At 40.3% G+C, this 12,733-nt stretch overlaps 1 protein-coding gene across 5 annotated transcripts in view; it reads right to left on the bottom strand.

Annotated features, from left to right (window-relative positions):
• Positions 1-8,366: 8,366 nt before the first annotated feature.
• Positions 8,367-12,733, bottom strand: part of gabra1 (gamma-aminobutyric acid type A receptor subunit alpha1) — a 30,827-nt gene continuing 26,460 nt past the window's right edge. For all 5 annotated transcript variants that reach the window (XM_076750966.1, XM_076750965.1, XM_076750967.1 and 2 more), the window contains exon 10: positions 8,367-12,544. In XM_076750966.1, coding sequence (XP_076607081.1) covers positions 12,224-12,544 — 321 coding nt within the window. In that variant the 3' untranslated portion in view covers positions 8,367-12,223. The remainder of the gene's footprint in view (positions 12,545-12,733) is intronic.

Raw genomic sequence — 12,733 nt, 5'->3', positions numbered from 1 at the left:
AAGTAAAAATGAATAATTATTGTTCTCATTCAAGTCTCACATCAAGTCGAGTCTTTAGTCTAATGTCAGTTAAGCCAAGTCTCACTGGAGGCAAGTGTGAGCGAAGTATCAAGTCAGCAGAACCTACTGATTATGTTTTTCATATTTAGCCTTGTCATGTCCCTGGTAACAAGCTCCAAGTTTTACCCTGCATGCAACATCTTTTGAATACACTTTGTCTGATCAAGAGCCCTCCTGTCCACTGATAAATGCTTTAGCGTCCCATTCATCCCTCGAGAGATGATGTGAGATATGTGTCGATTCGGTGTACACAGTCTATCAAGGCTTGATTTATGGTTCAACATACTGTAATATTTGCTGCCTACCACACACAGAGCAGCAGATTGAGAGCCAAACCACACATCTAAAGATAAAAGGTGCAGGTCGATGACGAGGGGTTGTGACATTGTGTGGCATGATGTGAAAATATGACAACAGAACTGGAAGCAGAGAAGCATGTCCTCCTCAAATCTGGTTGTCTTGAGATGATTCCCCTCAAAATTGCATTGCAAAAGCACGATGTATCCTAACTATACATCCAATTAATGTTCTACACTGCGCCTCTTTTGTCACACACCCTGCTATCCTGTAAGTTCCTTATTGATTTATGCTCTTGAGACTAGAAAAGCACTGGCCTCCAAAGGAAATCATAGTTTGTAAACCTGCACAAGCCAAGACATTTATTGAGGTTCCAGTCAGTGCTGTGTCATACTTTCATGGAGTCAGTTTTGCAGGGTAATCCCTGGTGGGGAGCAGGGCAAAGCTCGCTCGGAAAGTCCACGGTGCAATTACTTGGAATAATAAAATGTGATAGGAAGAAAAAATGTTATGCTCTTATGATTGAATTCAATACAACTTGTGCCCTTTGAGTGGCTATTTTTCCTCCCAGAATAGATGGTTTCAAAGGGGCGTGTCAGGGTAACAAGATATGATTGAATGGGAATGTGTGGCTGAGCAGAAGTGAGCTTCATAGCCTTTTGAACTGCAGAGCTTGTTAGTGATACGCATGGAAACTATTGGTTTTGACAAAGAACATCCGGAAGGCCTTGAAGGGAGAAGGAAAATTTGGAGGGATGAGAACAGATGGAGAAAAGGGGGGGGGGGGATCCCTGAAGGTGCTCAGGTTGAACAGGGCAGAAGACAAAGACGAACCGTAACCAGGTGATGCTTGTGCTGACGGTGGTAAACGTGGGTTTACACTGTGATTTATAGGAGTGAATTGCAGCTCTAGGCAGGACACACACAAGCCCACGCACATTCACACACATAAGTGCATGAAGCATATATGAGGTTATGACTATGTACACACACAGGCACTCACACACAGTAAACACATAGGTGAAAAATCATGCCATCAAACTGGCAAAGGTGAAGCTATAAATTTGTTACATTCCGCAGCTCTTTAGATATCTATGTGCTCAACGGGCCTTCTGGCTGTGACAGGTACTGTAGCTGCATCGGGTCAATACTGAACATGCCTGCTGGAGCTTAATACAAGACAGCTGACAGCACACACATTCTGATAATACCCTCTAAAGAAAATCATTTCCGAGCAAAAAAAATAGTTCCAAATAGCCTCGCACTGAACCAGGCAAACATATTGTCCCCTTTGGATCCAAGAGTATTTATGCTTTGACCTTCAAGAATTAGGCAGTGTTTACTGACTGTGTAGCCAACGAGCTTACTGCAGCAAAACTGAAGCAAGGGCCATTGTTTGGAATAAAAGAATTCAAAACCGCAAACGGGTCGAATTTGTTCCACATAAATCCAGTTGTATTACCACAAAGAGTGGATTGTGTGCTGCAGATATGGTCACTGAATGCATAAGCACCACCTTGCTGCTGTGCAAAAATGAGAAAGCACACTGCAAATAGAACTTCTACATATCATTTTAATGAGTGTACCTATCTGAGCAACTTGAGAGATTCTGCTTGACGCAGTTAACAAATGTGATTATCAAAGTTCCATTATTTCATCGCAGCAAAACTACTCATGTTTTACTGTAGTGGTCCAAAAATAACAAGGGGCTCCATATGCCTCTATAATGTACTATGTCTGTGGCTCTTATTAACTGGGGGAGTTGAAGTGGTGTTTCTGTAAGCAGTAAGGAAACCAGTTAATTCCACATGAAAGCCCTCACTTGCAATTTAATGGAACAGGATGCATTCGGTGATGTAAGCCAAACAAATTACCCCTCTGTTGTCTGGTATTAAATATAACCACGGATTGCAACAAGCTTAAGACCTCTCTTGATTCAGGATGCTTGGCTGGCAAGTGGAAAGCACACAAATGTAATCCAATGATGGTAAAACAACAACTTTTAATTATGTTACATAACTGCCATTATATAAGTCAACCCTACAGACAAATTGAATGTGTATCCCACGAATAAGGAAAGCAATTCTGTAGATGACAAAGCGGCTTTTGTCTTATTAAAGTCCAGCATACATATTTAGAGGTGGAGGAGGAGGAGGGTGGTGTTTGCAATCTGGAAGAGTAAATCTGAAAGAATGGGACACGGGAGAGTGAGAGGAAAAAGTTGAGGGACGTCTATGAAGGAGGGTGAGAAGAACGGGTGAGAGAGCTGTCAAAAGGGCAAAGCTGATAAGAGACGTGCACAAAACATGATCAACCATCAACAATAACTAAAATATTTTCTTAACGGCTTCTTTTACTGGTTCATTATCTGCTACATCTCTCTGTTGTAATTGTTCCTGGGCTTTTCTGTGCTCTTCTCTCAACTCATTGTCATCTTTTTCTCCTTCCTGGCCTTTCTCTCCACCGCCTCCTCCCAAATCACTATATTCCCCTCCACTATCCCCAGCTTCTTCTTCTTCACTTTACTCTGTAATTACCCCTGTTTTCTCCCTTTGCCTTCCATTCTGTCTTCCTCTCACTTCTTTGTTTTCCTCATTCTTACTTCCTCCCATGACTTTTTCTGCCTCTGGACCCTCGCTCATCCTTGTTGATCATCTTCAGCTATCCCTTGATCTATCATCTCACATGCCCCTGCCCACCCTCCTCTCCTCCCACCCCTTTCCATCCAGCTCCTATTCTCTCATTTCACCTTTAGTTACTTGTGCTCTCTGTCTGCCGTACATCATTTCTATCTTGGCTCGAGTTCACTCCTCCGGGAGAGTAGAGAAACAGCTGCAGTGGGTTGGAGCAGCACAGTTAGCAGCGTTGCCTCAGAACTAGGAGGTTGTGCGTTCGAATCCTGGGTGTGGCAAGTGCCTTTCTGTGTGGAATCTGCATGTTTGGCTAGCTTTCACTAATCATTACAAGATGTGTCTTAGGCCCAATACTGCTCAGGGACGTGTCAAAGGCGCAGAACAAATTTCATTATGGCGTAGCGAGTGTGACAATACAGACTCTTCTGATGGGATGGTTGAATAGGACATCAGTGGTTCAGTGAATGTCAACTTCAAAACAATGAGAAGAACGAGAGTAATATAAGGACAGAGGGAAAAAACTAAACTGTGGAGACAAGGTGAATGCATGACTCTTGTCTTAGAAAACAAATCTAAACATGAATGATAGAATGGGAGAAGGCAAAAGAGGATGTTTGTTTTCTAATGAGAGCTGTGGGAAGAAAGACAATATGCTGATGATATCATGATGGCCTGGAGAATATGTCCCATTCTTATCCTCATCATCACCCAGTCTTTCCTCTGGACTGACGAGTCTTGCCTTCGGCCGCCTCCACCATCATTAGTTGATGCACAGCGTTGTGCCACGTTCAAACAAGACTTAACGACTAGCTCATTGAGATAAACCTGTCACTGTGGTGGCTCTGCAAATGTCGTGTTATATGACTAACATTATCCTTATTGCAAAGAAACAGCTCGTGGGCTAAAGTCTGCGTCGCGCTGCTTCCATGAACTGGCCTGGCCAAGTTTAGCAAGTCATTTTCTGTGTTCTGTGCAACATTATGGCAACAAATGGTAACATCGCCCAAGAGGGACTTCTTTTTTTGTGGTATTTGCATCTAAGCGCATTTGAGGTTGATACTTTCGTTATATGGGGCTGCTTTGTGTCTTGGTAATTTGTGGAAATCTCATGCAGTGCGACAGAGCCCCTCAGGGGAAACTGCGCCGTCGTCCAATTTGGCTGAAATGAACAAGCCACAGCTCTCGAGTTCAGTTCGGGGTCGAACGTCATGGACAGAAAAGGCAGCACATGGAGCCAATTCAGAAGTGTTTGATGGATGTGATAACTTCACTTCTCACATTATAGAACTGTTGCTTTTCCTTGGTGAAGCACTTATTTGTGTAGCAACATCGGCCAAAGCTTGTCATCCCCACAGAGTAGTCAGTGATGGCAATTTATTTCACTGCGGCACTGCACAGTCACAATTATTTGGATACCGTGCCTTCTAGCATTTAAAAACATATTTTAAAGAAGAACAGGAAAAGTCTTCAGACCTTTTGCTTAAATATTCACCAAACAATATTTTTGTTTTCATTTGTGTAGTGCGAGCCACTCATAGTGACAAACTATTATCAACTCTACCTGTTTTCTGGCATCTTTCAGCTCATTGTTTTGATTTTACGACCAGTAATTTTACATTTCATCATTCTTGTGAACCCAAATTCGGTCCTCAGCAAGCAGATGTTTTCAGTGAAAATGGCTCGAAAAAACCACTGCACACTACCTGCCCAACATCAAACCATTAGCATACAAGGTTAGCAGCAAGCTGCTAGTAGAACATTTACTGTAGACTCCAAACGAATCCTAATGTAGCTTGTTTGGTTGCTGTTTGGTGTTTCGCGTTTAAGGTAAAAGTCCCAATTCCATAGTCTGAAAAGTAATCCATTACAAGCAAGAGTCCCTTTTTTAAAAACATACCGATGTTAAAGTGTGGAAGTATTATCAGCAAACTGTACTTGATGTTAGAAGTATACTTTGTGGCATTCATCTCTGTGCATGGACAGACACCTGAAAAGGTGTCCTGCCTTTCCATCCTGTCTCACTGAGTCACCATAGAAAGGTTACCACTTTGTGTCATAATACTCTGACATTACTGCAGAACATCTTGCTGTTATGGACTGGACATTTAAATTTTATTCTAGCTCCTATTCAGGAGGAGCTTTTGACAATGGAAGGAATTCACAATGGAAATGGCAGCATTGGAGAGTACAATTCAATATTGACTCCTTAAGCCCTGTTGAGGAAAATAAATGACTGATTTGAATTTTTATAAAAACAGCCACCCTGGTGCAGGGAGTTTCTGTTGTACAGAAACAGTTTGCAGCACATGTGCAGATAGAAAGCATTGTTAAAAATAAAAACAATGCTGTCCTTGGACACAAAGCCTTTATAACAGAAGCATTTACTTTCAGTGGGTGCAGAATGTAAAGTAATTATCTTTTGCTCCAATTGCTTTTTCCTTGCTGTTTTCGTATTCATTTATTCATTTCAATTGAAGGAGAAAAACAAATCACAGATCCTGATACCTGGCCAAGTAATCTATGGAGTCTTCCAAAGGATAATTGGGGGAAGACAGCGGGCACTGGAAGTGAGTGAGCCACTGAAGCAAAGGGACAGAAAAATGAGCAAGCGGGGAGAGAACTAATAGAAATCTCAGGAGATGTTAGTCCCTGATGTGGCTGCTGCTTGAGAATTTAGAGTCCTGGAGAATTGGACAAAGGCGCTTTGTCTGTGTGTGGGAACGAGTGATCTGGAGCCTCCATCATCTCCACGTGGACAATGTGAACTTCCACGAGAAATGGGAAATTTCACATTTATGGTCCAATATCCTGAGCGCAGTGCAATAGGCTAAATAACATAACATTAAGTAACATTTTTCCTCTCTTCATTAGCAAAATTCAGCGAAGAATACCAACCTAATTGTTGGCCAATATGCAATTAATACCCCAACAAAAACCCATCCTTCAGCTATCAAAGTTTCTAGCTAAGAGGCATCAGCTTTATTCAGAAATCGTTCACAACAGCTATAATAGCTTCCACTGGCCACTGAAAGTCAAAGAAAGTGGTTCAGAGATGGATTGCTTTGTGTTCAGAAGGGCGATCCCGTTAAGCATTTTCTGATTTACCTTTTTTTGCGCAGCTATTGCTACATTTTGACAGCATTGCAAGCCCTTTTGTATAACGTGGGGATTGCCTGAATTTACATTCATTCCCGCAAAAACACAATTCACAAGGCTGTTCAGTGCCTCTCTAAATGGGGATCCTAGGGAAACTAGGAGATGGGAAAAAGCAGTGTCTTTTCTTAAAAGGGAAAGGGGGGTTTGTACTTGTGACAATAGCCGTCCACACAGCGCTTCTGTGAAATTCAAACGTGTGTCTAAAAGCGCAAATCAAGAGAAAAACACAGTATACGCATTTGAGGCAGAAACAACTGGAGTACGATTCATCTTGCACCCGGGACTGAGTGGGACATGTCCCCACCCCCCATCCCTCCACCCCTCCAAAAAAACAGGAAAAAATCTGTGCCTATGAGGGGAAAAAGTGACAGACAGAGAGAGGGAGGAGGAGGAGAAGCAGGCAGAGAGAAAGAGAAAAAGCCTCTTCTCTTTGCTCCTCTGCCAGGGAGAAACAGCTTTATTACATAACAGTCTCAGGGCTTGGCAGCTCACATGCTTTTAAGGAAGAAGCACACGTTCCCCTGCACCTGAAATCTCATGGCAGGGTGGGAGAAGATGGGGACAAGGTGGAGGTTTGAGAGCAGAGGCGGCAAGAGACGATGAGTGAGGCAGAAAACAATCCGGAAAAAAATACAGATGTCAGCTGAGATGGTCGCAGGAATCAATTAATTAGTCAAAGCTTTGCAATGTTCTTTGTCGCTTTAATGAATGCTTTGTGTTAGTTAGAACTCTTTGGCTGTAAACCAAGGGGTGTCAGGGAAATATGAGGCTTTATATTACAGAAATGAACAACAGCAGTTTGTTTGAAATAGACCACAATAATAAGTCAACATTCAAATTCATTGTAGGAATATCAAAGGGAAAGGGCCTTGCGGAGGCTTTGCACCACTGTTCGCCTGCAAATTAATCTCTGTAACTTTTAGCCAGTTCCAACAGCGTTGAAGTATAGAAGGGAAGCAACACTATAACGCAGATCAGGAGAAAATGACTGATGTACAGTAAAATACACTGATGCACTGTGATTGAATTAATCTGGGTCTTGAAAACCGATAACAGTGATTTAAAAAGTTGGATGGTTGGGAAAGTTTGGACTTTAGGGGAAAATCCTGCATGGCTTAAGGGTGTGGGATTAGGGAAAAGTCAGGACAGTTGTCCATTTTAATTCTAAGTATTATAAAGAATGCTCTGATGTGCAGTATGTCATACTGGATGCCCACTGGGCAAACTTCAAACGAATCTAGAGCTATCTTAGCTGTGAAGCTGCACTTTCACACAGCGGTGCTTTGAGCTAAATGCTAACATCAGTATGCTAGTAGGCTTAAAAGGACAACCTTTGTGTGTTAACATACTAATATTTACTAATTAGTAACAGAAAATACAGCAGAGGCTGATGGGAGTATCATTAGTTATGTCAAGTACTGAACGACTAAACATTTCTAGTAGAAGTAGATGTTGCAATATTTTACACGACAAATGGAAACTCTGGCCTGTTAGTGGTGCTGGAGGAAAAGTCAGAGGGATTCTTCCTCTGGGCACCTAATCCTGTCCAGAATTATATGGCAATCCATCTAAATAGTTGCTGAGATATTTGAGATAGTTGTGGAATGACATTGTCAGCCGAGAGCCAGAGAAACAAAACAGAAACAGAATTTATGTTAAAATTTGATAGGATATTTACAGCATCTCTTTACGTGGAGTGGACTTTTCGACTGGGCCAGTTTTATTCCTATTCATCAGTTACTCTCAGTTACTGGTGAGATATCAGACTTAATGTCAAGGCTGCTGCTAATTTGGGCTGCAACTGGGTCTCTAAACCCTGCTCTGGCATGGTTCAGGGTTCTGGGCGCCCTTCATCATTCAGGTTTCTTCTTACCCGAAATCGTACCAAAGTTTTATGTAAATGTAGCTATTGACTTATATGTGCACATACCTATGTTTCCTGCTTATTTATTTTTTTATATTCCCTCAGCCAACCAGTGAAACCTGTCCATCAGAGCTCTTATTGAAAAGTTCAGCCATGTCATATTAATGTGTGCTGCGTTAAAACTGACACATATTCTGAAAATGACACATCTTTAAAAACACAAGCCATGTGAGCTCTATTTTTTTACTTGTGATGCAGACAGTAAACAGTATTTTATGCTTGGACCGAGCTCTGCTGTATGTGTCGCACTCTTTGTCTGGTAATCCATAGCACAAGGACAGAAGTGTAGCCACGACTTTCATTTGTTTTCTTTTTATTTAAAGACTAATGCAGAGAATCAGATTCTACAGGGCCATATCATAACCAAAAGAAACAAAAAGAAAACATTTACAGAAGGTTCACCATTTCATCTACATCCATCAGAACCCTTTGTCAGTATCATTGAACTACCAACACATTCCTGTGTACTGTGTGTGGGTATGTGTGTTTGTGTGCGTTTGGAAAGCGTGTTTGTCGATGTCCGTATGTATACAGTCTCACTATAACTTCTCTTACCTTAATCAACTTTTGTGCTTTAGAAAATTAGTTTTTTTTTTTACATTTCAGTGAAAATCAGAACATATTTTGCTTGATAAAAATACAAGAAAAAACTCCAGTAGGTATCTAGGAATAACCAAAGACTCAATGTTGAAAAGCAAGTGCTGCTGAGAACTGCAATGTACCTTGCATCAAACATAATGAAAGAAATGACTGACGTGCCTACAAATGTGATATTTACATGTATGCTCTGCATATGAATGTGAAGGTAAAAGTTGGAAGCTCATGATTGCACTGTGCCTCATATTTCACATTCTCTCTCTGGAGCATTAAACGTAGCAAAACCAGATCTGGCTCAAAAATACTTGCGAATGGTCGATAGCATTTGTTTGATCCTGCTTGGAGTACAAGAGAGGGGCTTAGCAAAGATATTCCCGACAGACAAGTGTACAAAACTCACTTTTACTCAAAGTCAAGAACTCTGTGGCGCTCACTGTAATATCGTTGAGCTTTGGAAGGCGATAGATAAACAAAATGATCCCTTTAGCAAAATAAGATTTGCACTTGCCTCCATTTTTGTAACGGCAAACAAGCTCAAGAAGTGAACAGAAATAATATTAACAAGGTGATCTTGTTACAGTTTTGCTCCTGTTGTTTTTTTGTTTTTGTTTTTTTCTCCGGTTCAATCCCTTTATTGCATTTCTCTGGAGAAAAAGTGCAATCAACAATGAAAGCCAGTTTCCCTTCAACCACCAACAAATCCAAAGCGCAAACAAAAGCGATAATCCACTGTTTTCTTTGATGTCACCCTGTGTAGCCATGGTTGAAAGAAAAAAAGCTAATGGGTGCGCAGCTGATATAAAAGCTAAGCTTTTTTTATTTCTTTTTTTTTTTTTATGATAGCTTGTAAATTTGAAACACAATGGTCAGGGAGAGAAGGTCAATGATGTGGTTCAAAGCTGTCCTTGCATAGCACGAAGCTGACTACATAAATGTAATGTTATTGTTCTTCTAAATGTGCAAAATGCATAACAATAGGTTGATAATACAAACAATATTCATCATCATCTCAGCTAATATCTTCATTAATAGAATCAAATACTGTATGCATTATGTATTTTACATATGTATATATATTTTTTCTTCATGATAATAAACATACATACAATAGTTTAGAATTCAGATATCTTTATACAACTCTTCACCCTGAACTTTGCAGTTCCTTGACCCTCTGCTTGTAGGTTAAGTGGCTGTTAACAGTAGACCGCTTGCATATGCTTGCAAAGACGTCTGCCATTAGGGGATAGGTTCGGTATTGGTCATAATGATAATGCAAATAATAACAATAGCAACAACCACCAATCTCTTTTTCGTTTCCCTCCGGCAATAGCGTGATCTCTTCACCCCAGTGCACAAACACACAGAGAATTCTGAGGGTTCTTACATGCTTTTGACCTGTTCAGTGCCCTGTAAAACATATTGAAAAAAGCAGACCCAGAACCCATAATGCAATACAATGCATCCCCAGTCCCTGACAAGAAATGTGGAGATTTTGTAAAACAAGATTAGAGTGGCTTCAGAACCCATGATGGACACACAATGGAACGCCTTTCATTTTTGACCAAATCTAAATAGATCCTAGATGTCCATGTGCAGTATACAGATGAAACTACAAGTAGAGAGGGGTCAATGTAAAGCTACAATGGATATTACCCCCAGACTGAGTGTCAGGTTCAGGTCCTAAGAAAAGCCCTTGCTAATTAATATTGCTACATTAACATAATCTAAAATGGACTGTTCAGAAACCTCAACGTGCCACATCAGAGAAGAAGCATTTTGTTAAAGTGTGGTTTTTTTTTTATAAGTAAAAAGAAAAAAAGAGCAAGCAATGTTCGAGACAAAAAAAAAAAAAAAAAAAAAAAAAGCATTCTTTTCACATTAGCGTTAGTTTCTGTTGGTTTTTCTCGGAAGAGGGATTGACATCATGCTACAAAAATATATTCATCTTCGTCACTATCGTAGAACTACAAGACAAGTCCTCTGTGCGAAACACAGCACGGGCTAAAGCAAGATTACAGTGCCACTTCAACTCAACGTCTCCTTCCTCTCTTTTGTCTCTTTCTGTCTCTGTCCCTGTCTCTCGCTGTTGCTCACCAACAAGCAGCAACAAATGAGTCCAAACGGGCATGTGATACTGAAGGCAGTGTAGCTGGTACTTTCTGAGTGTTATGTCTCAATTTTCAACTGAAAGGAGATGGGAACTATGGGAAACAGTGTCAGGGGACACAGTGGGATGGAAAATACAGACGCGCCATCAATCAACAAAGCAGTAGCCATTACAGCTTCAACTCTGGAAATGGAAAAGGCACTTCTCCTCCTTCTCAATGTGCCCCGCCCCTCTTCAAGTGATGCTAACTGTACTTTGCTATAAATGGCGTTTTGGCCAACGAGGCCCCACCATAAATAAAACAAACAAAATACGTAAATAATGAGGTTTTTTTTAATTCTAAATGTAAAATGCACTCCAGGATTCGAGATGATTTTTACATTCTCACTCTAGCCAATCTCAGTTTAAACCGTTGATGTTGTTGTTGTTGTTGCTGTTGTTGCCGTTAGCGTGTACACAAACGTACACAGTTGAATAATATTTAACTTCGGTGTGAAAGCAGCTTTGAATGGAACGCGAACGTGGCGAGAAATTGTCACTTAAGCGTGAATTAGACCACTATATACTCTTTTTTGTAGAGTATCGTAAACAGAAACAAAAATAGATGAAATTAAAAAAAAAGTTTACTTTTTCCATGTATTCAATAAACATACCCTTTAGTTACACTTTGCAAAGCTGAAACATAATATTGACATCTCTAACACTTGATAATATTTACAACGCTGTGAAAGGAAATCAATATTTTCAATGCTGAGCGCAGAAATGACTGAATTTTTGTATTTTTTATCCCTAAATAAATGGTGGGTCCACTGAGACATGTTTTATTGCTATTGCAGAAACCCTAACGTATTTTGAAGTATGACATAATTAATCTCATGAAACATCTACAGAGGATTGAAGATATTCTGACAGAGACTGAGCGAAGCATTTTGCTGCTGATATCAAATAAACTAAGCTATCAGTCAATGTTGATCTGTATTTTGAATAAATAAACAGAAATAAGAAGATGCCCTGCCCATGCATATACACAAGTGCCTTTTACCATGTCTGTGATTCCATGTTTTAAATAAAATAGAAAAGAAAAATGTAAAATAAGAAAACAAACATAGAAACAAAAGCCCCTTGACAAGTTTGGGCTATGTGCAGTTGTAGAATAGCATTCTCTTGGCTATATATTTATAGTAGCATTTTCTTAGTAGCATCATCTGAGACCTGAACAACACCCTTTCAAAAGTCTGTATCGTTATCGTTCTTTTTTCTCTATTTTGTTTTTTCAAAATCTTCAATCTTTAGGTAAACATAGAAGCAATGCAACAACTGGGAATTCAAACCAGCATGGACACCATGTTTGTCTGAAAATAAACACCTGTTTTAAGAGGAATAAGAAAGAAAATTGAAAAAAAATAAGAAGAATATTACAGTTATAATTTAAAAGGAATGAAACATGGATTAGTGTGGAGTTACCCCCTGCAATTTGGGCTTCTTATTCAAGTAGGTCGCCCAGTAGACCAAGTTAAAGGTTCCAAAGAGCAGAGGGAAGGCTATTCTGGCAATCCTGTCTATCTTGCTCACACTGTTAAAGGTCTTCTTGGCCTCTGGAGGCTTGGGCTTTGGCTCCTCCTTGGGCTCGGTTGGGGGTGGTGGGGCGCTTTTGGCAATAGTGGCCAATCCAGGGTCCCTGGCAATATTGGGGGCGAAGGCTGTAGCAGTGGCAGCTGGGTAGGCTGTAGTGTTGTTCTTCTTGAGGAGGGACTCCTTCTTCTTCTTTTGCTGATTTTGTTCGTAGTGGGAGAAGTGAAAAGGATAGAGTTCAGATTTTTCTTTAAAGATGCATTTTATGCCTTTTGCACAATTACTGATGCGAATGTGTCATTCAGCAACTGGGTGAATATTCAGTTGAGAAATATCATTTCCTCCTATCTACACATTTCCTAAGAATTAATGTTTGTGGGTTTTTTT

The sequence above is a fragment of the Chaetodon auriga genome, chromosome 15 (assembly GCF_051107435.1).
Source record: "Chaetodon auriga isolate fChaAug3 chromosome 15, fChaAug3.hap1, whole genome shotgun sequence".
Classification (NCBI taxonomy): domain Eukaryota; kingdom Metazoa; phylum Chordata; class Actinopteri; order Chaetodontiformes; family Chaetodontidae; genus Chaetodon; species Chaetodon auriga.
The sequence above is the reverse complement of the archived record's forward strand: the minus strand, read 5'-3'. Positions and strand labels throughout refer to the sequence as shown.